We start from the raw sequence: 27,412 nt of genomic DNA on the forward strand, positions 1-27,412 counted from the left end.
CATTTCGCCAAAAATCGCGAATAACCTCAATCAAATCTGCACTAATAATTGCCCAAAACTTTTTAAAAAATCTCATGTTAAACCCATCCGGACCTGGAGCTTTGTTATTCGCACACCCTTTGACAGCCTCCCAAATTTCTTCCTCACTAAACTGCATTTCGAGATCCACAGCTTGCGATTCGGATAACTTAAAAGACCCCTGAACAGAATTGTTGGGGGCTCGCTGTAGACTGACCAGCAGGCCTGGTTACCGAAACAGAATGAAGAGGCCCGTTGGGCTGGGAAACAGTAAGCCCAATTAATCGAACATGAGATGAAAAGGCAGAAATAAAAACGTGACCAGGAGCAGGCCCGGAAGCTTGGACAGGCCCAATCGTATCTTTCGGTAAAAAACTGGGCCGAGGCCTGGGATTGCTGGTAAAAATACAACTGAAGCGTTTGAAAATCGAATCTTTTAACATAGTCGGGTCTTCAACCCATGCCCCATTGATATTAAGTCCCCGAAAATTACACTTAGTATTTTTCCTACGAATCATGGCATGAAAAAACTTGGTATTTTCGTCTCCCTCCAAAGTCCACTTCAATCGCGCTTTTTGTTTCAACATGTTTGCTTTTGTTTTTGTTTTCTCACCCCAACGCCTTCTACAATCTAACCATTTTTCCCTTTCCGAATTTGTAATATTATTTGCTTCCGCTTTAAGTTCCCACTCCAAAACTTCCTTGTTAAGATCATCAATTTCCCTATCAAGACCCCCAAACTTACTAGTACTCTACTCCCTTAGTGCAAACTTCACATTCTTAAGTCAATCCCTAAAGTTACGATCCTTTTTCGAACCCCGAATAGGAACTTTCCATGCCTCCATAATCACCTTATCAACCTCTTCATAATTAAACCACTCATCGAAGACTTTAAACGGTTTCGGCCCGTAGTCTATAACCTTATCCCTTAAGATCAAGGGGCAATGATCCGAGAGATGCCTATCTAATGCAATCACCGAAAGATCGTCCTAAAGCCCAAGAAAAGAGTTATCAACCAAGAACCTATCTAGCTTGCTAAACTTCATTCTATCATCACTAATTCGTGTAAATTTCCTTCCACTAATATCGATCTCGATTAATCTGTTCCTGATGTGTCAAAACGTAACCTTTAAAATGAAGACAATATGCTTAATAATTAACACATAATACAGGCAACTAAAACCCGATCATGCAGTAACTAGCAAGTAAATTGACCAGTTCAATCCACAGGGAGAAGTTTGTTTTTAAGATTTTACCACGATTAATTATTCTAAAAGGGGGGTTTTGTGTTTGAAGTTGTATTTTCGTTTAACGAAACAGTAAATAAATATAGTAATTAACAAGAATGAGAATGCGATGTTTACTTCTATGCTTGATAAATGATAGGGATTGTTCTTCTATAATTAAAACCGTTATGTAATAGTTACAATAGAGTAGTTTATATCAATTTCACAATTTCTATAAACTTAAGAGTTATGTTTAATCAACAAGATTCTTTCGTGGTTGAATTCACATAAAACCTAGTTTACTAAGATCACTCTAAGTAAAATACATGATTGTATATCTTAAATATCGTTCAATTAACATCCTATACTCACATACAGGTGGCTAGATCACTAGGTGTTGAAGTATAAGCTATGGTCTTTGATAAATTCACATAAATCAAGTCATAACTTACATAATTGAACTAGGATACAAGGATGATTACAACTATGGATCTTTTGAAAGAACATGGTGATTTAGATTGATTAACTAACTAGATTCAATCCGGTTAAAATCACGTGAAACATAAATTACAACAATCACTTGAGGTAATTTCATAACTATGATGCTTTGGAACTTATTCAATTACCGAATTAAACACATAACAAAATCACTTAAGTTTATGCATCTAATCGTCTAGATTACTAGGTGTATTGAAGTATAGATTGTTTTCCTAGTTAACTCACAATAATAGGTTTGCAATCTATATAATTGAAGTAATGAACTAAACAAGCATAACAATGGTTCTTACGGTTGAACTAGATAATTTAATCAATCAAACATATATATAACTAGCATAACATCAAAGTATAGAACAATCCCAAGCCATAAATCTTACATTGAAGCAAACACACAAGGCTTTTAGCCTAACATAATCATAGTAGAACTAATGAAACAGTAAATACAAGTTGAATTCATGTTTAAAAAGATATAGAACAATAGTACCAATTGCGATAAACGATCCTAGCTTAATCTTGATGTTGAAAGAGTGGAGATTGACTTGCAGCCTTCCTTGAACCTTGAAAATCGTATTATAACTGAGGGAAAACGTAGTAGTGAAGGTGTATGAAGTATGTAACCAAAGGCTCTCTTAAATAGGCTCAAAAGTTAGGTAAAATGGCCAGAAATTGACCAGATGCGCCGCATCTCTTTGGGATGCGCCGCATCTCTTTACGTTCAGTAGATTCTAGCTCGATTCTGCACTCAGGACTGTCGTCAGGGGAGCAGATGCGCCGCATCTGGGATAGATGCGCCGCATCCATCTCAGATGCGCCGCATCTGAGGCTGTTTTGGTCCAGAATTCTTTATGCTCCGCATCTGAAACTGTCGGGAGTTATTTGGTGCAGAGATACGCCGCATCTAGGAGAGATGCGCCGCTTTTGGACCTGTTTCAGTGATTTCGGGCTGTTTTACGCGTTCAATCTTCGTTTTAACTCTGTTTTCGCTGTTGGTCTTCATTTATTCATTCACAATGGACTTTTACAAATATACACGAATTACAATACATACGTACAACAATTACATACAAATGGAACAACTTTGGATCGAAATAACGGCAATAAACATGTATGATTTTGGCGTTATCAAAATCTCCACACTTAAACCTTGCTTGTCCTCAAGCAAGACTTACAAGAAATCAAAATTTACTACAGTAAACATACTTATTTAATTGAGAACACAAAAATGGGAATCACACTCACTCGATATAGTACACAAGATACATAAATTATTTTGGAACACAATAACTCACGCTATATGGAACACACACTCGGGTCACAATATATACACACTCACACTTTTTATTTCACACACGAATCAAACTCACGTGTTTTGAGTATACACAACCCTTAGGAGTACACATGCTTTTATTTATTTCATAACGTAATACACACACGAAATGAAATCACACCAAAGTCGAAAGGTGAGTTTTAAAGTCCACATTTCTTAAAAATTTGGATCCTTAGAGAAATTGGGACCTTTGCGAAAAACCTTTTATATTTTGAAAATTAGACATGTTAGTTTTTACACTAACAAGTTTTCCGGTTTTAACCTCAAAGTCCGGTTGAGGGTAACTGAAAACCAAAGCATCAGTCGGCGTTTAGCAAGCTACTCGCCCCCATGATTGAAGTATCATGGAACTTGAAACCGGATGTCCTAAAAATGGTTTTACACAATATAGTTCATAAAATAGCATAAGTTTTTAGAAGAAACTATATCATGTCCAAATATCATCGGTGAACCATGAGTTTGCACACCTCAATTTGTTATGGCATATGTATGTTGGCCGCAGTCAACATAGATGCAGTTGATCTTTACGGAGATCATCCATCTGGGGATTAGATTCATTAGTCTTAAAAGCTAATTTGCAATGTGCCCCCCACTGTACGAGACAGATCCATCTCATGGTTAGGATAAGTCTGACCACCAAAAACCCTGTTTGATGCTGAGGTGAGGTGGATTTCCAGCCGATGATAGAGATGACTTTTCAAGATTTTTCGTCAACCTACAGCTGTTCTGGACTACATCTTCTAACATAAGTTAGCAAGTGTGTCATATTGGAAGACTTGACTTCCTTCACAATCCTTACATAGATGAGCATTGGATTAGATTGTTAGAACAACAAATTACTTGATGATTCTTTTTCATTCAGAATGTGGTATAGCATGATGATTATATCTTTTATATGACTACTAGTTTTATGATTTTTAACAAAATAAACTCAATCATTTGGTTGTTTCTTAATTTGTTTTGTGATAATAATTTCGGTGTATACACCTAGTTTTAAAATCTACAAATTTTAAACAAAATTTGAATTTATGAAGATAAAAGTTTAAAATTTTTCACCATTTTAAGCCTTTTTAACCAAAATCAAAAACCAATTTATAACTTCCTCCCCACACTTGAGTTCATGTATCGTCCTCGTTACATGAAATCAGAAAAATTTAAATTCAAGAGGGTTAAAGAGTGTAAGAGATTTATTACTTTCAAGGTCTAAAACCGAAGTTCACGGGATGATGGCGCTGAACTGAACGTCAGCATAAGAACATCATCCGCTTCTTGCAACCACAAAACAATCACCAATCAAGTATGTGCTGAACTTACTGCCAGTCTTTGTAAAAAATGCAGCATATAACATAATGCTCACCTGTATCAATTCAAACATAGCAAACATACGATAAACACAAATAAATGGGGGTGTACTCCATGTACTAAAAACCCCACTTATAATTATCTAAATTATTCAAATTACAATCATCCAAAATACTATCAAGTTATTACACACCAAACATAAAGATAAATTGTTTTTGAAACAAACCAACATCAATCAAACCGTTCACACACTTCACCAATAATCATGTCAACTTCAGAAGAATCCCCAAAAAGAGTTACTTGGGCCAGCTCCGCCTTCATTTTGGTTTCCCACGTCGTCGTCCTGAAATATTGAGGGGTTGTACCCCTGATAAGTTGCTTGAGCAGGGACGACAGCAGTGTCTTCAGTAGGCGGGTTAGGAGGAGGAGGATAAGGCACAGGATATGGATCACCCATTCAAACCCATGGTTCGTATGCAGGCCAAGGAGAGGGGGTATAGTTAGCGAGATCTGTAGCATATGACACAGTCTGTTCATGTATCTAGTTAAGCTAATTTTGCTGCCCCGCTTGAGTGTACCACGTTCGATCATTCCCTACATCAATGTAATGTTGCATCTCCCTGTTACCTGTATCGTAGTGATCAATTACCTTTTGGGTGTTTCGATCATTATGGAGTCGCAAATCCAAAAACTGTCGCGCCATGTAAGCCTCCCAATCATTTCCCGGACCCGAACTACTTCCAACATTCGGCTGTGGATCTGGCTGCGGTTGTGGTTGCGGTTGCCTGTTCACGGGATCCACATACCTAGTTAGAAGGCCGTTCGACCCCCTAGTTAAAATGTTTGCCCTTGTATAGCTTACTCTATCAAAGGTAATCATATGTTTCTCCTCTAACCCACTTGTATTGATACGAAAATGTTGGGCAATCCTGGTTACAAAATGGCCGCCCATGATTGGTGTAATCTTTTTCCTTTCTTCGAGAAGGAAAGTAAGAATCATTCGTGGAATATGAACATGGGAGTGATCCATTATCGCGTGAATGTACCAGATATCCAAGTTGGTAACTTTTTCGCTACTGTCTTTTCGACAGTTTATGGTACTTGAAATGAATCTTTGGACGCATCGATGCTCGTAGGTACGTAGCTTGCTGCAAGTCTGCTTGCTTGCATTGTATGCGCTATTGCTCATGTCCACCCATGCTTCTGAATGATTAAAAGAAGAAACATAGTATATACATTGATTAAAGTAATTTTGCATCAATTGGTGTGGCAACCCTTCATAGATATCCAACGCCTTTACAAATTGTAGTAGTGTTAATGTTCGGTCTTGTCCTCCAAGATGAAATCTCGTAAAGGTACCGGATGTTGGTGACGTGTAATCAACCCTAAGTGAACCAACGAATTCTTTGACTAAAAGTGGGTACACTCTTTCTTGCATTCTGAATAGGTTTTCCCATGCATATATTCGATGGCCTTGATACGTTACTAGGAAAAGGTTGCAAAAATTTTGATATTCGCCGGCTTCTTCTAATGGTGTCCAATCGATATATTTCCTCGGATACACGTCTTTGTGTAGAAGTGCCTTCATCCATTCATGATATTCCGGATGCCTCAAAACTGCATTGATCCATGGATCCGGAGTGGTTAATCCACGGACATTTAATTTCCAGTTGTCAATATCCATTTCTTCTTCTTCAACGGAATTTTCTTCCTCACTTGTTTCCTCATCTATAATTGCCGGGGCTTTTTGCTTCTTTGATTTTGGGTTTGATGATGATGCTCTAGTATACAAAAACACAACAAAATCAAACAAACAAAACAACAAACCAAGTTGATTAGCGTTAAAGTTATTCAAAACATCTTTCATTTTGCACAAGCCAAAACCATGTAGAACACGTTATATCGAACGCATTACACAAACTCTCATGTCAAACATGATTCTATCATGGATGTACTTATCTCATTTTTAACAAACATGTACTAGTATGACTCATAATCTTTATCACTTCATAAGTTCAATCATATCTAGCATAATTAGTTTCACCAAAACAAGTGTATGAAACCATTAGCATTCATCAATAAGCATGTCAAACAATATGCAATCAATGGTTATCATATATTTAGACACTAAATTCGACTCAAGTTAACAATTTCATCAAAAAACCTAAGCATACAATCCTTAACTTTCATAAGTAAAACTTTTCAATTCGAACAAACATTAAGTTAAGGCATATATGAATTTAGTATAATCAATGCATTGCTTTAATTCCACTTAGAACACTTACTAGTCAACAAAAGTCAAAATTCCCAATTTAAGAACCTTAAAATTCAATAATTTGTGTAATCGTGTAATTCAACTAAGGTTCATGCGGATTTGCTAATGTATACTAGTAATTGCACTCTAAAACATCCCAATTTAAACAAGTAATGGTCATTCTTTCGAAATCCCCAAATTCATGAAGAACCCTAATTTCTAAAGTAAATTTTTGAGCAATTAAGCATGAAATTCGAGCATGAATAAGGATTAGTAACAAAAATACAATCATATAATGACCAAAACATGAAGATTTAAACATCCCCACACTTAGAACAAGCTAAATCCGAATTTGAGAATGAAGAACACAATAACCATGAAGAAATGAAGATTAATCATACCTTTCTCATGTTGATAGACGGATTAGATGCTCAAAGATGGGTTTAATCGGTTGATTTAGTGTTTAGATATGGAAACCTTGAGAGAAAAAGAGATGAAGTTCGGAGCTGTAGGTGAAAAAATGAATAAAAATGATAAACTCCCGTATTTGTGAAAAAAAAATTAGGCAGACTCCAACATTCAGACACAGATGCGGTGCATCTGGCTCAGATGCGGCGCATCTGAGGTAGATGCGGCGCATCTGGTGGCCCAAAAGTGGCGCATGACCTAATCTCGGCGCATCTAAAACTGTCGGTTTTTTTCTTGTCCTCAGATGCGGCGCATCCACTACAGTTGCGGCGCATCTGGCCCTGTTGCACCAGCTTTTGATGTTTTTTCGCGTTTTAAACATTGCGGAAGGTCCCTAAATAACTTGGTTCGTACTAAAATTCGAAAAATCACTCAAAACACTCAAAAACAATCAATCCTAAGAAACGAGACGCATGAATGAGACTATGTACACGTTGTGAGGTTTATTAGTGAGTCGTTCACGCGACTCCTTCCCAAGCTAATTAGCGTTGGGGGAGAAAGTGATGTCATCTTGAACCGTGGTATCAAATCCATCAAAATAGAGTTTTAATCGATGACCATTCACTTTAAAAGTATTTCCGTTTCCAAACAACTCAACATATCCCGATGGAAATGCTTGTTTCACCAAATAAGGTCCCGTCCATCGGGACTTCAACTTTCCGGGAGAAAATTTAAACTGCGAGTTAAAAACCAAAACCTTATCACCGGTTTTAAACTCTTTCACTTCTTTCAATCGGGCAACATGCCACCTTTTCGTTTTCTCCTTATACGAGCTCGAATTCTCGTACACCTCTAACCTCAACTCTTCCAATTCATGCATTTGCATGAATCGGTTTTCACCAGCTTTTTCCATGTCTAAATTACAAAGTTTCAATGCCCAGTATGCTCTATGTTCCACTTCAACCGGAAGATGGCACGCTTTACCATATACAAGTCTAAATGGTGTGGTGCCGATTGGTGTTTTAAAAGTAGTCCTAAAGGCCCACAACGCATCATCTAACTTGCGTTGCCAAATTTTAGGGTTGTTATCAACCGTCTTCTCATGTATGCGTTTCAAGGCACGATTTGTGTTCTCCACTTGACCACTCGTTTGCGGGTGGTACGGAGTAGAGAAACGATGAGTTACGCCATACTTCTTCAACACCTTTTCAAGAAGGTTGTTGGCAAAATGTGTTCCTCGATCGGATATGAGCGCTTTTAGGATTCCAAAGCGCGAGAAGAGATTTTTCAAGAAGTTCACCACCACCCTAGCATCATTCGTAGGTAAAGCTTTCGCTTCAGCCCACTTAGATACATAGTCAACGGCTACTAGGATATACTTGCACTTATGGGAACTTGGAAATGGTCCCATGAAATCGATTCCCCAAATATCAAAGATTTCACAAACTTGGATGCCGGTTTGAGGCAGCTCATCCTTTTTCGTGATGTTACCCGTTCGTTGGCATGCATTACAAGTCCGAACAAAATTATGGGCATCTTTAAAGATCGTGGGCCAATAAAAGCCCGAGTTAAGGATTTTTATTGCGGTGTGGTTTGGTCCGAAATGACCGTCGGTGGGCCCTTGATGACAATGCTCAAGAATTTGTTGAGCCTCTTTTCCGTACACACAACGGAGAATCATTTGATCCGCACTAACACGAAATAGGTCGGGATGTTCCCAGAAATAGGACTTCAAATCCGCAAAGAATTTCTTCTTTTGTTGATAAGAAAGTCCTTTTTGCAGAATGCCTGACGCAAGATAGTTTGCAAAATGGGCAAACCATGGGATTTCAGATTCCTTGTTAACCCTCATTAGAGATTCATCAGGAAATGTGTCCTTGATGATTGTATCATCGAGTTTTTCTAATTCGGGGTTTTCAAGTCGGGATAAATGGTTGGCGGCTAGATTCTCGGCTCCTTTCTTATCACATATCTCAATGTTAAACTCTTGAAGTAAAAGAACCCAACGTATGAGACGATGTTTTGCATCTAGTTTCGAGAATAAGTACCTAAGGGTCGAATGGTCCGTGTAAACAATGGTTTTGGACAACACCACATATGACCGAAATTTATCAAACGCATAAACAACCGCCAAGAGCTCCTTTTTCGTGGTGGTATAATTAATTTGAGCTCTCGTTAGCGTTTTACTCGCATAATAAATTGGACGAAAATGATTATTGAGTCGTTGTCCCAAGACAGCACCTAAGGCATAGTCGCTCGCATCACACATTAACTCAAAAGGCATACTCCAATGCGGAGATACGATAATGGGAGCTTGTGTGAGTTTTGACTTTAGAATGGAGAATGCATTCTCGCAATTGGAATCGAAGTCAAATGGAGCATCCTTTTCAAGAAGTTTGGTCATTGGGCGGGCGATTTTAGAAAAATCTTTGATAAATCGTCTGTAGAATCCCGCGTGATCAAGAAAGCTTCTAATGGCCTTGACATTTGTCGGTATAGGTAGCTTAGAGATAACTTCAATTTTAGCTTTATCTACCTCTATTCCCGCACAAGATATCTTGTGACCAAGTACAATGCCCTCCTTCACCATGAAGTGGCATTTTTCCCAATTTAGGACCAAGTTTTATTTCTCACATCGGATAAGCATACTGTGATGCCCCATACAAAACCATCGTGTACGAATCATCAACAACAGGATCATTACAAGGTTAAGTACTATATGCGTTTTCAAAGCAAGTTGCATTCATGATTAAAAGGTGACGTCATAACCGACGTCGAATGTTTTAAATCAAAAGCGTGCTTCAATAAACAGAAGCAAATAAATAAGTGTGCGTGACCCCAATAGTCGTTACAAGCATAGTTTCAAAAGTAGTAAAGTTATGAATGCAGAAGTAAACGTTCATGCAGGACATCTCTAGAGCAGCGGGTGTCTACAGCATGACTAGTACACAGCGGAAGCTAACCTCAAGCACCTGAGAAAAACATGCTTAAAAATGTCAACACAAAGGTTGGTGAGCTATAGTTTAAGTATAACAGTAAGTAAGGTAGGCCACGAGATTTCAGTGCTACAAAGAGCGTTTCAAAATAGTATGATAAAGTATATGTTAACCGTGGGCACTTGGTAACTAACTTAACGTTTATACCCCCTGAAAGTACACTTGGCAAGTGCGTATGTCTACGAAGTATTAAACACTCATTAAATGCTAGCGCTACTAGCCCGAGTGGGGATGTCAAACCCTATGGATCCATATCTAAGATTCGCGTTCACCGGTTCAAAAACCAATGACTAAACGTTACCGAGCTAAAGGGAATGTTTCTGCCTTTATATAACCCACACATATATAAGTTTAAGTACTCGTGCCTAGTATGTAAAACATAAAATCCGCATGTATTCTCAGTTCCCAAAATAAGTTAAAGTAAAAAGGGAATGCTATAACTCACAATGATAATGTAGTCGTAAAGTTGGTTCGGAAAAGGTGTGCAAGTAATCGGTCCGAAGGTCCTCAACCTAAGGTAAATAGTACTAAGTCAGTAAATCGTCTTAATAGGTTTAAAAGTATGTATTTAAGGTCATAAAGGTCATCATCATTCATCATCAAACAAAAGACGTAAAGTAGGTTTCGTTTATGAAAGTAGTTTACAACAAAGGCTGACTTCAGTCAGTCACCACGGCCTCTACCCTTACTGAATTAAAGTGAGACCAGTGTCCATGGATCTGTCTATGAGTCCTTTAAGTGTGGTAAAATTTACAGAAGCAAACTCGTCTTCGTTTGACCGTGGCGACAGTCTAAGTGCGAGTAGGTCAGAAATTTCTGCACAACGTTAAAGGACATAGTAACGATCGGAGGGCCATAAATCCTAAACCGTAACTCGGATTAAGACGAGTCCTATATTAAAAGTTATCTACTCGAAAAGTTCTATCTAAAAATCATGGTCTCAGTAGCCTAGGTCTACTGGTCTGTTACAGAAACAGAAGGTCAGTAGGGTTTGGACAGAAACAGTAAGTTCAAGTGAGTTCCGGTGGTCTTGGTGCTTGATGTTCATCATGGTTCTCATCCTTGATGCATATAGCTTCAAGTGTACAACTCATTGATGTATCTACATCATCTTAACCAAGTCTTGACCATCATAACTCTAGTGAAAGTCTAAGACATGAAGCACAACTCACTTAAGAGTTGCATGTAGTTTGATGAACCAAAGTTACATCAAAGTCTTAGGTTTGACACTTACATGAACTATAATAGAAATATTGAACTCTAAACTTGAAAATAAACTAATTAATCAAGATCTTAAGATGTAGAACATAGTTCTTAGTTAGATCTTGAAGATCCATGACTCAAAAGTCTAGATCAAGCATAAGTATACAAAGTTATATTTAAAGAAAACTTATTTGTGTGTTCTTGAACTTTCAAGGTTAACTTTTAGTTCAAGATTAATGAGATCAAGACTAACTTGTAGTACTTGACCATTTAAACTAATTACATGAAAGTAAAGTGCAAGAAGAAGTAAACTAAGTAAACAAGTAAATTATTCATGGTTGTTCATACTTTAAAGATTCAAACCAAATTTTGATCTTTAGAAAGTAAACTTTCAAGTTTACTTCATGAACTTCAAGTATGTCTTTCAACCATGAACTTTATAATCTTTTGAAACAAATAAGGTAGAACATAACTAGATAGATTATGTTCTTGTTGTTCTTGTTATAACAAGATAAAAATGAAGAATCAAACTAGTAAGTTCATTCTTGTAACATGAAAGTAAGTAGCAACAATTATCAAAGACAAGTAGTTAAACAATAATCAAGAACAAGTAACAATTAACAAATGATGATGATGGATGACTTTAGGATTAGGTTTTCATTCAAGAAAGAAGAGGAAGAACAAGTTCAAGTTACTTACAAAGAGATAAGAGAAATGAGAGAAAATTGAAGCTAGTTTGTGTGTGTGTTTTTGAGAGAGAATACAAGAGATGAAGTAATGAAGAAAAATGAAATCAAAAGCACCCATATGGTACTCCTAAACCAACAGTTTGGGGCCTTCAAGGGGGGAGAGGAGTGTTTGTTGGTTAATAGCAAGTAAAGCCTTACAAAAGGTGGTTAAAAGATGTAGTTTCATGGGGATTAAGGCATAACTAGATTCCAATCCTTACAAACTAACTAGTTACCATTTAATTGATACTTACACTTTGAAAGAGTGGGCTAACTAAGCCCACTTAAAGGTAGGGTGGGCTTACAAGTCTTAATTCATGAGTCCATTAACTAATCAAAGCCCAAGTTTAATTAATTAACAATTAAACCCAATTAAAGCCCAAGTAACTAACTAATAGCCTTAGTTAATTAAAATGATTAATAAAATTAATCATGAATGTAAATAATATCTAGAAATATTATTCGTGAAGTTTCGTGTGTCACAAAGACGTTTCGGGCACTTAAAAGTCAAGTACGGGCAATCATGGCAACATGTAAATGTAATCACATACATTCGTTTAATCACACGTATTAATAAAAATAATTATTAATAAATAAAAGTTGGAATTTCCATGGTCGTTACGTTACCCACCTGTTAAAGGAAATTTCGTCCCGAAATTTAAGCTGAGGTTGATGGAGGAGTCGGGAAAAGGTGAGGATACTTCCGCATCATTTGATCCTCTCGTTCCGAAGTAAACTCAGGTCCTCGTTTGGCATTCCATTGCACTCGGACGATCGGAATCTTGTTGCGTTTCAAAGTTTTGATCTCACGATCCATAATCTCAACTGGTTCTTCCATAAAGTGGAGTTTGTCGTCAATTGTAAGTTCTTCCAATGGTATGATAAGTTCAGGTGCAGCAAGACACTTCTTCAAGTTCGACACGTGGAAGGTAGGATGAACTGAGCTCAATTGTGCTGGTAGATCCAAACGGTATGCAACGGGTCCAACACGTTCCAAGATTTCAAAAGGACCAATGTATCGTGGGTTTAACTTTCCACGTTTTCCGAAACGGATCACACCTTTCCAAGGTGCAACCTTCAACATAACACGATCACCAACGTTGAATTCAAAGTCTTTACGTTTAAGATCAGCATAACTCTTTTGGCGATCGCGGGCAGTCTTAAGTCTAGCTTGAATCTGAGCAATCTTCTCCGTGGTTTCGTGGACTACCTCGGGTCCGGTGATTTGATTTTCGCCTACTTCGGCCCAACAAATAGGAGATCGTCACTTACGGCCATACAATGCTTCAAAAGGTGCAGCATTAATGCTCGAGTGGTAACTGTTGTTGTACGAGAATTCGGCTAATGGAAAATGCCTTTCCCAGGCCTTTCCAAAATCAATGACACATGCACATAACATGTCTTCCAACGTCTAAATAGTTCGTTCACTTTGCCCGTCAGTCTGAGGATGATAAGCAGTACTCATGTCAAGACGAGTTCCCATGGCTTCTTGCAAAGAACGCCAAAATCTAGAGGCAAAACGGGGATCGCGATCGGAGATGATCGATAAAGGTACACCATGACGAGTTACAACATCTTTGATGTACAGCTGAGCAAGTCTTTCCATTGTATCAGTTTCCTTCATCGCTAGGAAGTGTGCAGATTTGGTAAGGCGGTCAACAATAACCTAAATAGTATCGTATCCGCCCACCGTCTTCGGCAGCTTAGTAATGAAATCCATTGTGATCCTTTCCCACTTCCATTGTGGGATCTCCGGCTGTTGGAGTAAACCAGAAGGTCTCTGATGCTCGGCTTTAACCTTCGAGCAAGTCAAACACTTACCAACATAAGTTGCGACGTCTTTCTTAAGATTCGGCCACCAATACTGTTCTTTAAGGTCGTGGTACATCTTGCCCGCACCTGGGTGAATCGAATATCTCAATTTGTGTGCTTCATCAAGTATCAGGTTTCGTAGATCTCCATAATAAGGTACCCAAATTCTTCCGGCATAACATCGGAGTCCAGACTCCCTAACCTCGAATCGAGAGACAAGTATGTTCAAATGTTCGTGAGATATGTTCTCCTCTTTGAGAGCCTCATCTTGGGCTACTCTGATCTGGCTGTTGAGGTTCGAATGGATGGTGATGTTCAGAGCCCTAACACGAAGAGGTGCCGTCCTCTCCTTTCGGCTTAAAGCGTCAGCTACAACATTGGCCTTGCCAGGGTGATAACGGAGTTCACAATCGTAGTCGTTGAGCGTCTCAATCCATCGACGCTGTCTCATATTCAGTTGCTTCTGATCGAAGATGTGCTGGAGACTCTTGTGATCGGTGAAGATAGTGCTCTTAGTTCCATACAAATAGTGTCTCCACAATTTAAGCGCAAAGACAACGGCTCCAAGTTCAAGATCGTGAGTAGTGTAGTTCCGCTCGTGAATCTTCAATTGGCGAGAGGCATAGGCAATAACCTTTGATCCTTGCATCAGTACACAACCAAAACCACTCTTCGATGCATCACAATAAACAACGAAATCATCACTACCTTCGGGAAGCGATAGGATAGGTGCGGAGGTTAACTTCTTCTTCAAAGTTTGAAATGCTGATTCGTGTGCGGGTTCCCAAATGAACTTCTTGCCCTTGTGAGTCAGCGCGGTCAAAGGATTCGCAATCAGAGAAAATCCTTCGATGAATCTTCGGTAGTAACCGGCGAGGCCTAGGAATTGGCGAATATGCGTCGGAGTAGTGGGGGTCTCCCACTTGCTGATGGCTTCAATCTTGGCGGGATCAACTTTGATACCCTGGTCGCTCACAACATGACCCAAAAACTGTACTTCCTTCAACCAAAATTCGCACTTGGAGAATTTGGCGTAAAGTTGCTCTTGTCTTAAGAGTTCAAGCACTAATCGGAGGTGTTGCTCATGTTCTTCTTCACTCTTTGAGTAGATGAGGATATCATCTATGAAGACGATAACAAACTTATCCAAGTAAGGCTTGCAGACACGATTCATGAGGTCCATGAACACGGCAGGTGCATTTGTTAAACCGAACGGCATCACGAGAAACTCATAATGACCATAACGGGTCCTGAATGCAGTTTTCATCACGTCACTTTCCTTCACCCTCAGCTGGTGATATCCGGATCGCAAGTCGATCTTTGAGTAAACGCTCGATCCTTGTAGTTGATCAAAAAGATCATCAATTCTTGGAAGAGGATACCGATTCTTGATAGTCAATTTGTTGAGTTCACCGTAGTCGATACACATACGGAAGGATCCATCCTTCTTCTTCACAAACAACACAGGTGCGCCCCAAGGCGAGAAGCTTGGTTGGATAAACCCTCGATCTAATAGCTCTTGTAGTTGACTCTGTAATTCTTGCATCTCGGAAGGTGCGAGTCTATAAGGTGCGCGAGCTATAGGTGCAGCTCCTGGCACTAAATCAATCTGAAACTCTACAGCTCTCTGCGGCGGCAATCCAGGCAATTCCTCTGGGAAGACATCGGAAAATTCGTTCACAATTCGAACGTCGTTCACGCTCTTCACCTCAGTTTCTACCGCTTTCACATGTGCTAGGACAGCAAAACGTCCCTTCTTCATAATCTTTTGAGCTTTCACGTAACTAATGAGGTTCAACTTCGAGGTACATCTCTCTCCATAGATAACCAGTGGTTCGCCATCTCTTTGTGGTATGCGAAGTGCTTTATCTCCACAGATAATATCGGCCTTTATCTTGCTCAACCAATCCATACCAACGATCACGTCAAAACTTCCCAATTTGATGGGTATCAAATCAATTTCGAAATCTGCACCAGCTATGTTGATAATAGCTCCACGACTAATATGGTCAACCTTTTCAAGTTTTCCATTGGCGACCTCGACAAGCATACTTTCTTTTAACGGGACTAATGACCAATTAATCTTATCGCAAAAATGTCTACATACATAACTTCTATCCGCACCAGTATCAAACAAGACAGAAGCTAAAAGATTGTTGATTGTGAATACACCTGTCACCAAGTCGGGGTTATCGCGTGCATCCCTTGCATTAACATTAAAAGCTCTACCTCGCGGTGGTCCTCCGTCTTTTCGCTTATTTGGGCACGCATTTCTGAAATGGCCCGTCTGTCCACATTCGTAGCACTTCTTAGGTCCATTGGTGTTTGGCTTCCCATTCAAAGTGGTGACCTTGCAGTCCTTTCCGATATGCCTAGACCGTTGGCATTTCTCACAGACAACATTGCAATACCCAGTGTGGTGTTTGTAACACCTCTTGCATTGTGGTAAGGTTCCTTTGTAGTTAGGGTTGGAGTTGGTGTTGTTGTTGGGGTTGGGGTTTCCACCGTTGTTGTGCCTCTTGGCGGGGGTCTGGTCATAGGTTCTCCCCCTGTTGTTGTGGTGGTTGTTATTGTTGTTATTATCCCATTTCCTCTTTTCGCTACTACAAGCCTCAAACTTAGCCTTCCCCGGCTCATCAATAAGAATCTGATTCATGAGGGTATGCGCCATGCGCATTGCTTCGGGAATATTCGGTGGTTTGGACGATGTGACGTTTCCTTTGATGGACTTAGGAAGTCCCCAGAAGTATCTCTCCATACACTTGAATTCCGGGGTGACCATTGTCGGACACATAAGAGCTAGTTCCGAAAATCTCCTGTTGTAGCCATCAAGGTCGTTCCCAACGGCCTTTAACTGCATAAATTCGATTTCCATCTTCTGAATTTCAGTTCTCGGACAATACTCATCAATCATAGCAGCCTTGAATTCCTCCCATGGCGTAGCATACGCCTCATCGATGCCTTTCGCTTGAGCTAACGTGTTCCACCACGTTAGTGCGTCGTCAGATAGCGTGTAAGATGCAAACTTGGTTTTGTTGTCCTCCGAACAGTTGCTAACTCAGAATACTGATTCAAGTTTCTCGAACCATCTGGTGAGACCAACCGGTCCCTCGGTTCCACTGAAGTTATGTGATTTGCAGCTCTGGAATTCCTTGTAAGTACACCCATTTCGAACGGGTGGGATAACTGGTGGTGGTGGCGGTGGAGCTTGGAGATTTCTTTCTGCTAGGGTTGCAGTGACCCGTTCGTTGATCATGTCCTCAATCTGGGCTGCGGTAGGTGTGGTTCTTCCGTTGGCCATGGTATTCTAAACAAAAGTTTTGACTTAAGTCAAAATCCAGCATTCAATATGTAATAATATAGTATATATTAACCAACATGGAATCAAAACATCACATGTTATTAAATAACGCATCTAGGTACAAATACCACAGAGTCATCGTACAGTAATGTAAATAGAACATCGTGCAAGAATTTAAATCACGCAAAGTTCCATTAATAATAATAAGTTTCATACATCCGAATAATTCCGTACAATACATAAGTGAAACATAAAACTACAACTAGATTACATAACGAAATCTAATACAAAAGTCCTACGGTGAAGGTGGGTGTAGGATGTCCAAAACCTGAGCCATCTGCTCCTCGAGCTTAGTAACCCGAGCTCGAAGAATTCCCACCTACCTTGTCAATTCCTCGACAGTGGGAGTTGGTGGGGCAGGCGGTGCTGGCGGTGCAGGTGGTGCCGGTGATGCAGGTGGAGCGGTCCTCACGAAACGAGGTGCAGATGTCCTGGCTCCAGAAATAGTCAGCACGTAACGAGGTGCCTTACGTATCTGTAGGTCGGCAGGGTACGGAACAAGCCGCTTACGGGCAGTAACCCTCCGACACCGACCAAAAGCGTCAGTAAAAGCACGACCTCCATTCACCCCTGGAATAACGGTGCCATCAGGACGGTACCGCTTCTTCGGCGGGGTGGAGGGTGCCTGTATAGGTATATCAGCAGGGTCCTCGTCGTCACTGGAGTCATCCGAAGAGGTGTTGTCTGATGGAGCATCAGTGGAAGACCCGTCGTCTGAATCATGTGGTGGCGACACGGGTGGCTCAACTGGCAGTCCGAAGGCGGCCAACATCTGTCTGTGTCTACCTGGCGGAATCGGCACTAAACGTCCGTCGGGAGTGCGTCAGCAAGGTGTGCGCATGTGCTTACAAAACGGCCCTTCCCCGAACTCCGCGGGAATCTCAATCCCACCGATGCGGGGCTGTGACCCCGAGGGTCCGGGAGCAGACGGAGCTGGAATCTCCGTAGGGTCAGAAGTGGTCATGGGTGCCGGCGCACTACTACTCGCTCCGGAAGACGAAGCGCTGGGATCACTAGTGGGTAACGGGACCGGTGTATCAGCAACAGTAGCAGGTGGTGTGGTGGAGTCTGAGTCTGAACTGCCCAAAACGCTAGCAGGTGGTACATCCGACATCTAAACAAGGAAAAATAAATTTTCCATGTCAGTAAGTCATAAGCAAGCACGTATTAGGCCAACAGTTTAAATCATGTATAACAATAAGTAGCATGGCAATAATAACGAATCGTACAGAAGTAGCATGCAATCGAAAGCAAGTAATATCATGCAGTAGTGAAATCATGTAGTAGCATATGGCATATAGCAGTAAAAGTAAGCAGCAGCATGCAGTAAGTTCAGCGAAAACAAGTAAACTAGCAAGTTGTAGATTAGTCCTATTAGTGAATCCTACTCGGGTCGGTCTTAGACTCACTAATGCAACCTAATTCCCTACAACCAATGCTCTGATACCAAATGTGATGCCCCGTACAAAACCATCGTGTACGAATCATCAACAACAGGATCATTACAAGGTTAAGTACTATATGCGTTTTCAAAGCAAGTTGCATTCATGATTAAAAGGTGACGTCATAACCGACGTCGAATGTTTTACATCAAAAGCGTTCTTCAATAAACAGAAGCAAATAAATAAGTGTGCGTGACCCCAATGGTCGTTACAAGCATAGTTTCAAATGTAGTAAAGTTATGAATGCAAAAGTAAACGTTCATGCAGGAATCTCTAGAGCAGCGGGTGTCTACAGCATGACTAGTACACAGCGGAAGCTAACCTCAAGCACCTGAGAAAAACATGCTTAAAAACGTCAACACAAAGGTTGGTGAGCTATAGTTTAAGTATAACAGTAAGTAAGGTAGGCCACGAGATTTCAGTGCTATAAAGAGCGTTTCAAAATAGTATGATAAAGTATATGTTAACCGTGGGCACTTGGTAACTAACTTAACGTTTATACCCCCTGAAAGTACACTTGGCAAGTGCGTATGTCTACGAAGTATTAAACACTCGTTAAATGCTAGCGCTACTAGCCCGAGTGGGGATGTCAAACCCTATGGATCCATATCTAAGATTCGCGTTCACCGGTTCAAAAACCAATGACTAAATGTTACCGAGCTAAAGGGAATGTTTCTGCCGTTATATAACCCACACATATATAAGTTTAAGTACTCGTGCCTATTATGTAAAACATAAAATCCGCATGTATTCTCAGTTCCCAAAATAAGTTAAAGTAAAAAGGGAATGCTATAACTCACAATGATAATGTAGTCGTAAAGTTGGTTCGGAAAAGGTGTGCAAGTAATCTGTCCGAAGGTCCTCAACCTAAGGCAAATAGTACTAAGTTAGTAAATGGTCTTAATAGGTTTAAAAGTATGTATTTAAGGTCATAAAGGTCATCATCATTCATCATCAAACAAAAGACGTAAAGTAGGTTTCGTTTATGAAAGTAGTTTACAACAAAGGCTGAATTCAGTCAGTCACCACGACCTCTACCCTTACTGAATTAAGGTGAGACCAGTGGCCATGGCTCCGTATATGAGTCCTTTAAGTGTGGTAAAATTTACAGAAGCAAACTCGTCTTCCTTTGACCGTGGCGACGGTCTAAGTGCGAGTAGGTCAGAAATTTCTGCACAACGTTAAAGGACATAGTAACGATCGGAGGGCCATAAATCCTAAACCGTAACTCGGATTAAGACGAGTCCTATATGAAAAGTTATCTAATCGAAAAGTTATATCTAAAAATCATGGTCTCAGTAGCCCAGGTCTACTGGTCTGTTACAGAAATAGCAGGTCAGTAGGGTTTGGACAGAAACAGTAAGTTCAAGTGAGTTCCGATGGTCTTGGTGCTTGATGTTCATCATGGTTCTCATCCTTGATGCATATAGCTTCAAGTGTACAACTCATTGATGTATCTACATCATCTTAACCAAGTCTTGACCATCATAACTCTAGTGCAAGTCTAAGACATGAAGCACAACTCACTTAAGAGTTGCATGTAGTTTGATGAACCAAAGTTACATCAAAGTCTTAGGTTTGACACTTACATGAACTATAATAGAAATATTGAACTCTAAACTTGAAAATAAACTAACTAATCAAGATCTTAAGATGTAGAACATAGTTCTTAGTTAGATCTTGAAGATCCATGACTCAAAAGTCTAGATCAAGCATAAGTATACAAAGTTATATTTAAAGAAAACTTATTTGTGTGTTCTTGAACTTTCAAGGTTAACTTTTAGTTCAAGATTAATGAGATCAAGACTAACTTGTAGTACTTGACCATTTAAACTAATTACATGAAAGTAAAGTGCAAGAAGAAGTAAACTAAGTAAACAAGTAAATTATTCATGGTTGTTCATATTTTAAAGATTCAAACCAAATTTTGATCTTTAGAAAGTAAACTTTCAAGTTTACTTCATGAACTTCAAGTATGTCTTTCAACCATGAACTTTATAATCTTTTGAAACAAATAAGGTAGAACATAACTAGATAGATTATGTTCTTGTTATTCTTGTTATAACAAGATAAAAATGAAGAATCAAACTAGTAAGTTCATTCTTGTAACATGAAAGTAAGTAGCAACAATTATCAAAGACAAGTAGTTAAACAATAATCAAGAACAAGTAACAATTAACAAATGATGATGATGGATGACTTTAGGATTAGGTTTTCATTCAAGAAAGAAGAGGAAGAACAAGTTCAAGTTACTTACAAAGAGATAAGAGAAATGAGAGAAAAGTGAAGCTAGTTTGTGTGTGTGTTTTTGAGAGAGAATACAAGAGATGAAGTAATGAAGAAAAATGAAATCAAAAGCACCCATATGGTACTCCTAAACCGACGGTTTGGGGCCTTCAAGGGGGGAGAGGAGTGTTTGTTGGTTAATAGCAAGTAAAGCCTTACAAAAGGTGGTTAAAAGATGTAGTTTCATGGGGATTAAGGCATAACTAGATTCCAATCCTTACAAACTAACTAGTTACCATTTAATTGATACTTACACTTTGAAAGAGTGGGCTAACTAAGCCCACTTAAAGGTAGGGTGGGCTTACAAGTCTTAATTCATGAGTCCATTAACTAATTAAAGCCCAAGTTTAATTAATTAACAATTAAACCCAATTAAAGCCCAAGTAACTAACTAATAGCCTTAGTTAATTAAAATGATTAATAAAATTAATCATGAATGTAAATAATATCTAGAAATATTATTCGTGAAGTTTCGTGTGTCACAAAGACATTTCGGGCACTTAAAAGTCAAGTAGGGGCAATCATGGCAACACGTAAATGTAATCACATACATTCGTTTAATCACACGTATTAATAATAATTATTATTAATAAATAAAAGTTGGAATTTCTAGGGTCGTTGCACATACGATCAAGGTTAAAAAGACACGATTCAAAGGAATCTCCAAACACGGAAAAGTCATCCATGAAGACTTCCATACAATCCTCTACCATATCATCAAAAATTTCCATCATGTACCTTTGAAAGGTTCCGGGTGCATTGCATAAACCAAATGGCATGCGGCGATAGGCAAAGGTACCGAAAGGACAAGTGAATGTGGTCTTTTCTTGGTCGTTGGGATCAATTGGAATATGGAAGTAACCGGAGAAACCATCTAGAAAGCAATAGTATTCTTTCCCCGCTAATCGTTCAATCATTTGATCAATAAAAGGCAACGAGAAATGATCCTTTCTAGTGGCATCATTGAGACGTCTGTAATCAATACAGACTCTCCAGCCGGTAACCGTTCTAGTTGGAACGAGTTCGTCCTTTTCATTTACAATAACGGTTGTACCCCCTTTTTGGGTACTACTTGTACTAGACTAACCCAAGGACTATCGGAGATGGGTTAAATTAACCCGGCGTCAAGAAGCTTGACTACCTCCTTTTTAACAACCTCTTTCATGTTGGGATTTAGCCTACGTTGTCTTTGTACTACTGGTTTGAAGTCATTCTCAAGGAGAATTTTATGTGTACAATAAAACGGGTTTATCCCTGGAATGTCGGTCATTTTCCAGGCTATAGCCTTTTTATGGGTTTTCAAAACAGAGATTAACCTATCCTTCTCGTTACCGGAAAGATGTGAAGCAATAATTACCGGTAATTGAGATGTACCTTCGAGATAAGCATACTCCAAGTGTTTGGGTAGCTCCTTAAGCTCTAGTACGGGTGGTTCTTCCAAGGAATTCTTTATTCGGAATTTATCTTTATTTCCGATATCTTAAAATGATTCCTCTTCCTTGGGAATTTCTTCTTCCATGGTCTCATCATCCGTGACCACTTTCATCAACTCATCAAACGCTTCATCAATATTGAAATACTCACTTTCACTTACCGGGGCAAACCCCAATGTATCAATTTCAAGTAGCTCCTGCAATTCATCCTCAACACAAAGATTTATAACATCAATTTGGAAACAAGAGTCATTGGTGGAAGTGGGTCTTTTCATGGCTTTGTCAATATGACAAATTATTCTCTCGTTTCCCACACCTAGACTTAATTGTTCTTTTTAGACATTAATGATAGCATCTGCGGTGTTAAGGAAAGGACATCCTAAAATGATAGGAACTTTTGTGTCCTCTTGCATTTCTAGAATAACAAAGTCGACAGGAAAGATAAGTGAGCCAACTTTTACAAGAATATCCTCGGCTATACCTATGGGAGTATCAAATGATTGATTTGCTAATCGAATACCCATCCGGGTTGGTTTCAAGTCTCCTAAGTCAAGTTTCAAATATAACGAGTAAGGCATTAGGTTAACACTTTCACCTAGGTCGGCTAGTGCATCGTACACTACCGAATCACCCATCATACATGGGATGATAAAACTACCCGGATTTCCCAATTTTGGAGGTACATTTTGCTTTTTCAAGATGGCCGAACACTCCTCATGGAGGAATGTGGCAGAAACATCGTGGTATTTACCCTTCGAGGATATGAGATCTTTCAAAAACTTCCCGTAATGGGGCATACCCTTAAGAACCTCCGCGAGTGGCATGTTAATGCTGATTTGCTTGATCATATCCGCAAATTTCTGATATTGGCTCGCGAGTCTGTCTTTCTTCAATGCTTTTGGGTATGGAATAGGTGCCTTGTACACCTTCACTGGTGGTTCTTCACTTTTCTTCGATATGACCTCTGGTGGATCATTTTTCTCTTGTTCTTTTTCAACATGCTCATCTACATCAACAGGTACCTGCAAAACAGAAGGAGACAAAGGAACTTTCGGGGACTTTGGAATCTCCGGGTTAGTGGTTAAACCACTTCTAGTAGTTATAGCATTTACATGCTCATTCCTTGTTTGATTGTTACTGGGATTCACTTGAGTATTTGAGGGGAGAGCACCAGGTGGTCTCTCTGCTAGTAACTGTGAGATCCTTTCAACATCCCTTTCTAAATTCTGAATCGTAGCTTGTTGATTTCGAATTTTCTGAGTTTGCAGTTTCGCATTTTGCTCGTGTTTAACCATAAAATCTCTCAAAAGATCTTCTAAACTGGATTTCTTCTCGGGTTGTGGTTGTACATGTGCTTGTGGTTGTGGTTGATTGTGTTGGAAATTATTTTGGTAATTTCGTGGAGGTTGATTACGATTGTTTATGTGATTGTAACCTGGTGGTGCATTTCTTTGATTTTGATTTGAGAAATTTCGGTTATTTTGGTAACCTAAATTTCCTCCATGGTAGTTGTTGTTTGAACTTGAAGGTCCTCCTATTTGATAACTGTTGACATGAGGATATTTCCGGTTCATTGCTTCCACCGCCGGAAAGTCATCAAAATTCATTTCACCTTTTTGCAAGTAACCTAAGAAATTTTCTTGCTCTTCCATTGTCGTTTGGTCGCAATCTCGAGTGAGATGGGGACCTTGGTACAATTCACACCCTACCCTGATAGCGTGCATTTCTTTGGTTACCTTCTCAATTTACCTTGCTTGATTTGCCAATTGAACTTTTAATGCAGCGATTTCATCGTTGCTTTTGACATTAGCAACTATTGATGATCTAGAGAACTCCATCTCTTGATGCCAATTGTGAGAATGGGCTGCTATATCGGCAATTATTGTGTGAGCGTCTTCGGGCATTTTTTTCATGATTGATCCTCCTGCTGCAACATCTATATCCTTTCGGGTAGCCACATTGACTCCTTTGTAGAATATTTGGACCTTTTGGAATGTATTCAACCCGTGTTGAGGACATACCCTAAGCATTTTATTGAATCGGGTCCAAGCTTCATAAAGAGTCTCGTTAGACTTTTGCTTGAAGTGATTTATATCACTTTGTAATTTTGCTGCTTTTGAAGCAGGGAAGAATTCTGACAAAAACTTGTCCATCATGTCATTCCAATCTTCAATATAACCTTCCGGTAATGAGTCTAGCCAATCTCTTGCATCATCCTTTAGGGACCATGGAAAATTTTTTAAACATGCAACTTCATCGGAGACATCTTTGATTTTGAAAAGCTTGCAAATGCTTACAAACTTACGAAGATGCTCGTTAGCATCCTCATTTGGGGCTCCACCGAATTGGCATGTATTAGTCACCATGTGGAGAAATTGGCCCTCTATTTCAAAACCATCAGTCATCGTAGGCTGAATAATTGCGTGGCCCTGACCTGTTCTTGTTGCCTTCATTAATGCATCCATCGTTTGATTTGTATCAGTCATCTCTTCCTCTTCTTTAATAACGGGCTCGATGATTGACTGAACAATTGGTTCAGATTTAGAATCTAAAGAAAGTGATTCTAAACCCTGAGCAAGGAATTCTACTTCTTGAGCTCTTAAGCGTTCGTGAAGCTCTCTTTCAGGCTCAGGATATGAAGGAATTAAATTAGAGTTGGAAGAACGTAGATTCATGCACTAATACGTATCCTGCATTTACAACACCACAAACAAACCAATTGCAAAAACACAAGCTTACAATAAAAAGTAACTTTTCTAGGAATTGAATTCCTACAAAAGGATCGAATGATTCAAAGTTTATTAAAATCTTTTAACAAAACCGCTCCCCGGCAGCGGCGCCAAAAAGTTGATGTGTCAAAATGTAACCTTTAAAATGAAGACAATATGCTTAATAATTAACACATAATACAGGCAACTAAAACCCGATCATGCAGTAACTAGCAAGTAAATTGACCAGTTCGATCCACAGGGAGAAGTTTGTTTTTAAGATTTTACCACGATTAATTATTCTAAAAGGGGGGTTTTGTGTTTGAAGTTGTATTTTCGTTTAACGAAACAGTAAATAAATATAGTAATTAACAAGAATGAGAATGCGATGTTTACTTCTATGCTTGATAAATGACAGGGATTGTTCTTCTATAATTAAAACCGTTATGTAATAGTTACAATAGAGTAGTTTATATCAATTTCATAATTTCTATAAACTTAAGAGTTATGTTTAATCAACAAGATCCTTTCGTGGTTGAATTCACATAAAACCTAGTTTACCAAGATCACTCTAAGTAAACTACATGATTGTATATCCTAAATATCGTTCAATTAACATCCTATACTCACGTATAGGTGGCTAGATCACTAGGTGTTGAAGTATAAGCTATGGTCTTTGATAAATTCACATAAATCAAGTCATAACTTACATAATTGAACTAGGATACAAGGATGATTACAACTATGGATCTTTTGAAAGAACATGGTGATTTAGATTGATTAACTAACTAGATTCAACCCGGTTAAACTCACGTGAAACCTAAATTACAACAATCACTTGAGGTAATTTCATAACTATGTTGCTTTGGAACTTATTCAATTACCGAATTAAACACATAACAAAATCACTTAAGTTTATGCATCTAATCGTCTAGATTACTAGGTGTATTGAAGTATAGATTGTTTTCCTAGTTAACTCACATTAATAGGTTTGCAATTTATATAATTGAAGTAATGAACTAACAAGCATAACAATGGTTCTTACGGTTGAACTAAATAATTTAATCAATCAAACATATGTATAACTAGCATAACATCAAAGTATAGAACAATACCAAGCCATAAATCTTACATTGAAGCAAACACACAAGGCTTTTAGCCTAACATAATCATAGTAGAACTAATGAAACAGTAAATACAAGTTGAATTCATGTTTAAAAAGATATAGAACAATAGTACCAATTGCGATAAACGATCCTAGCTTAATCTTGATGTTGAAAGAGTGGAGATTGACTTGCAGCCTTCCTTGAACCTTGAAAATCGTATTAGAACCGAGGGAAAACGTAGTAGTGAAGGTGTATGAAGTATGTAACCAATGGCTCTCTTAAATAGGCTCAAAAGTTAGGTAAAATGGCCAGAAATTGACCAGATGCGCCGCATCTCTTTGGGATGCGCCGCATCTATTTACGTTCAGTAGATTCCAGCTCGATTCTGCATTCAGGACTGTCAGCAGGGGAGCAGATGTGCCGCATCTGGGACAGATGCGCCGCATCTGGCTTGGATGTGCCGCATCCATCTCAGATGCGCCGCATATGAGGCTGTTTTGGTCCAAAATTCTTTATGCTCCGCATCTGAAACTGTCGGGAGTTATTTGGTGCAGAGATGCGCCGCATCTAGGAGAGATGCGCCGCATTTGGACCTGTTTCAGTGGTTTCGGGCTGTTTTACGCGTTCAATCTTCGTTTTAACTCTGTTTTCGCTGTTGGTCTTCATTTATTCATTCACAATGGACTTTCACAAATATACACGAATTACAATACATACGTACAACAATTACATACAAATGGAACAACTTTGGATCGAAATAACGGCAATAAACATGTATGATTTTGGCGTTATCAGTTCCTCATGATGAAATCATTGAACCTATCCGCCCTTCTTTGATGAAATTGTGAATTAAGGCGATCATCCGCAACTCTAACCTCATTAAAATCCCCAACAATTAGCCAAGATGTAGCCATGCCATTGATGAGCCTATCAAGTAATTCCCAAAATAATATTTTTTCACGATCATTATGAGGGTCATATACATTGACGATAGTCGTTTCAACACCCGATACAACCCATTTCCCTTTAATAGCAACAAAAAAGTCACACCCCGAGCAATCCGAAACATCAAACACACTAGGATCCCAAAAAGTAATTAAACCCCCCGAACTACTTGCTTCTTTTTGAATATAACCAAAATTCGACCCACCCCATAAGGCATTAATCCACTTATCATCAATAGCATTACACTTAGTTTCTTGAAAAGTAGCAACGCACGGTCTTTCCCTAACACAAAGATTTCTAACCCACCCAAATTTACCCGATATCGCGAAACCCCTGACATTTAACGAAAGAACCTTCAT

General features: G+C 39.1%; 1 protein-coding gene across 1 annotated transcript; it reads right to left on the reverse strand.

Annotated features, from left to right (window-relative positions):
• Positions 1-188: 188 nt before the first annotated feature.
• Positions 189-27,412, reverse strand: LOC139887920 (uncharacterized). The gene is made up of 3 exons (XM_071870967.1): positions 26,984-27,412; positions 870-1,007; positions 189-770 (listed from the first exon to the last, which is right to left on the reverse strand). Exons 1-3 carry the CDS (start codon positions 27,410-27,412, stop codon positions 189-191), a joined length of 1,149 nt encoding a protein of 382 aa, XP_071727068.1.

This window comes from Rutidosis leptorrhynchoides, chromosome 2, assembly GCF_046630445.1.
Source record: "Rutidosis leptorrhynchoides isolate AG116_Rl617_1_P2 chromosome 2, CSIRO_AGI_Rlap_v1, whole genome shotgun sequence".
In the NCBI taxonomy this organism is placed as follows: domain Eukaryota; kingdom Viridiplantae; phylum Streptophyta; class Magnoliopsida; order Asterales; family Asteraceae; genus Rutidosis; species Rutidosis leptorrhynchoides.

What these genes read in the sequence shown, in the direction of transcription:
- LOC139887920 (XM_071870967.1), bottom strand. Translation starts at nt 27,412, where the DNA reads ATGAAGGTTCTTTCGTTAAATGTCAGGGGTTTCGCGATATCGGGTAAA. An exon ending in TTGTTGGGGATTTTAATGAG is followed by an intron (nt 1,008 to 26,983) that starts GTTAGAGTTGCG and finishes CTTGGGCTTTAG; the next exon opens with GACGATCTTTCGGTGATTGC. An exon ending in ATTATGAAGAGGTTGATAAG is followed by an intron (nt 771 to 869) that starts GTGATTATGGAG and finishes CTAAGGGAGTAG; the next exon opens with AGTACTAGTAAGTTTGGGGG.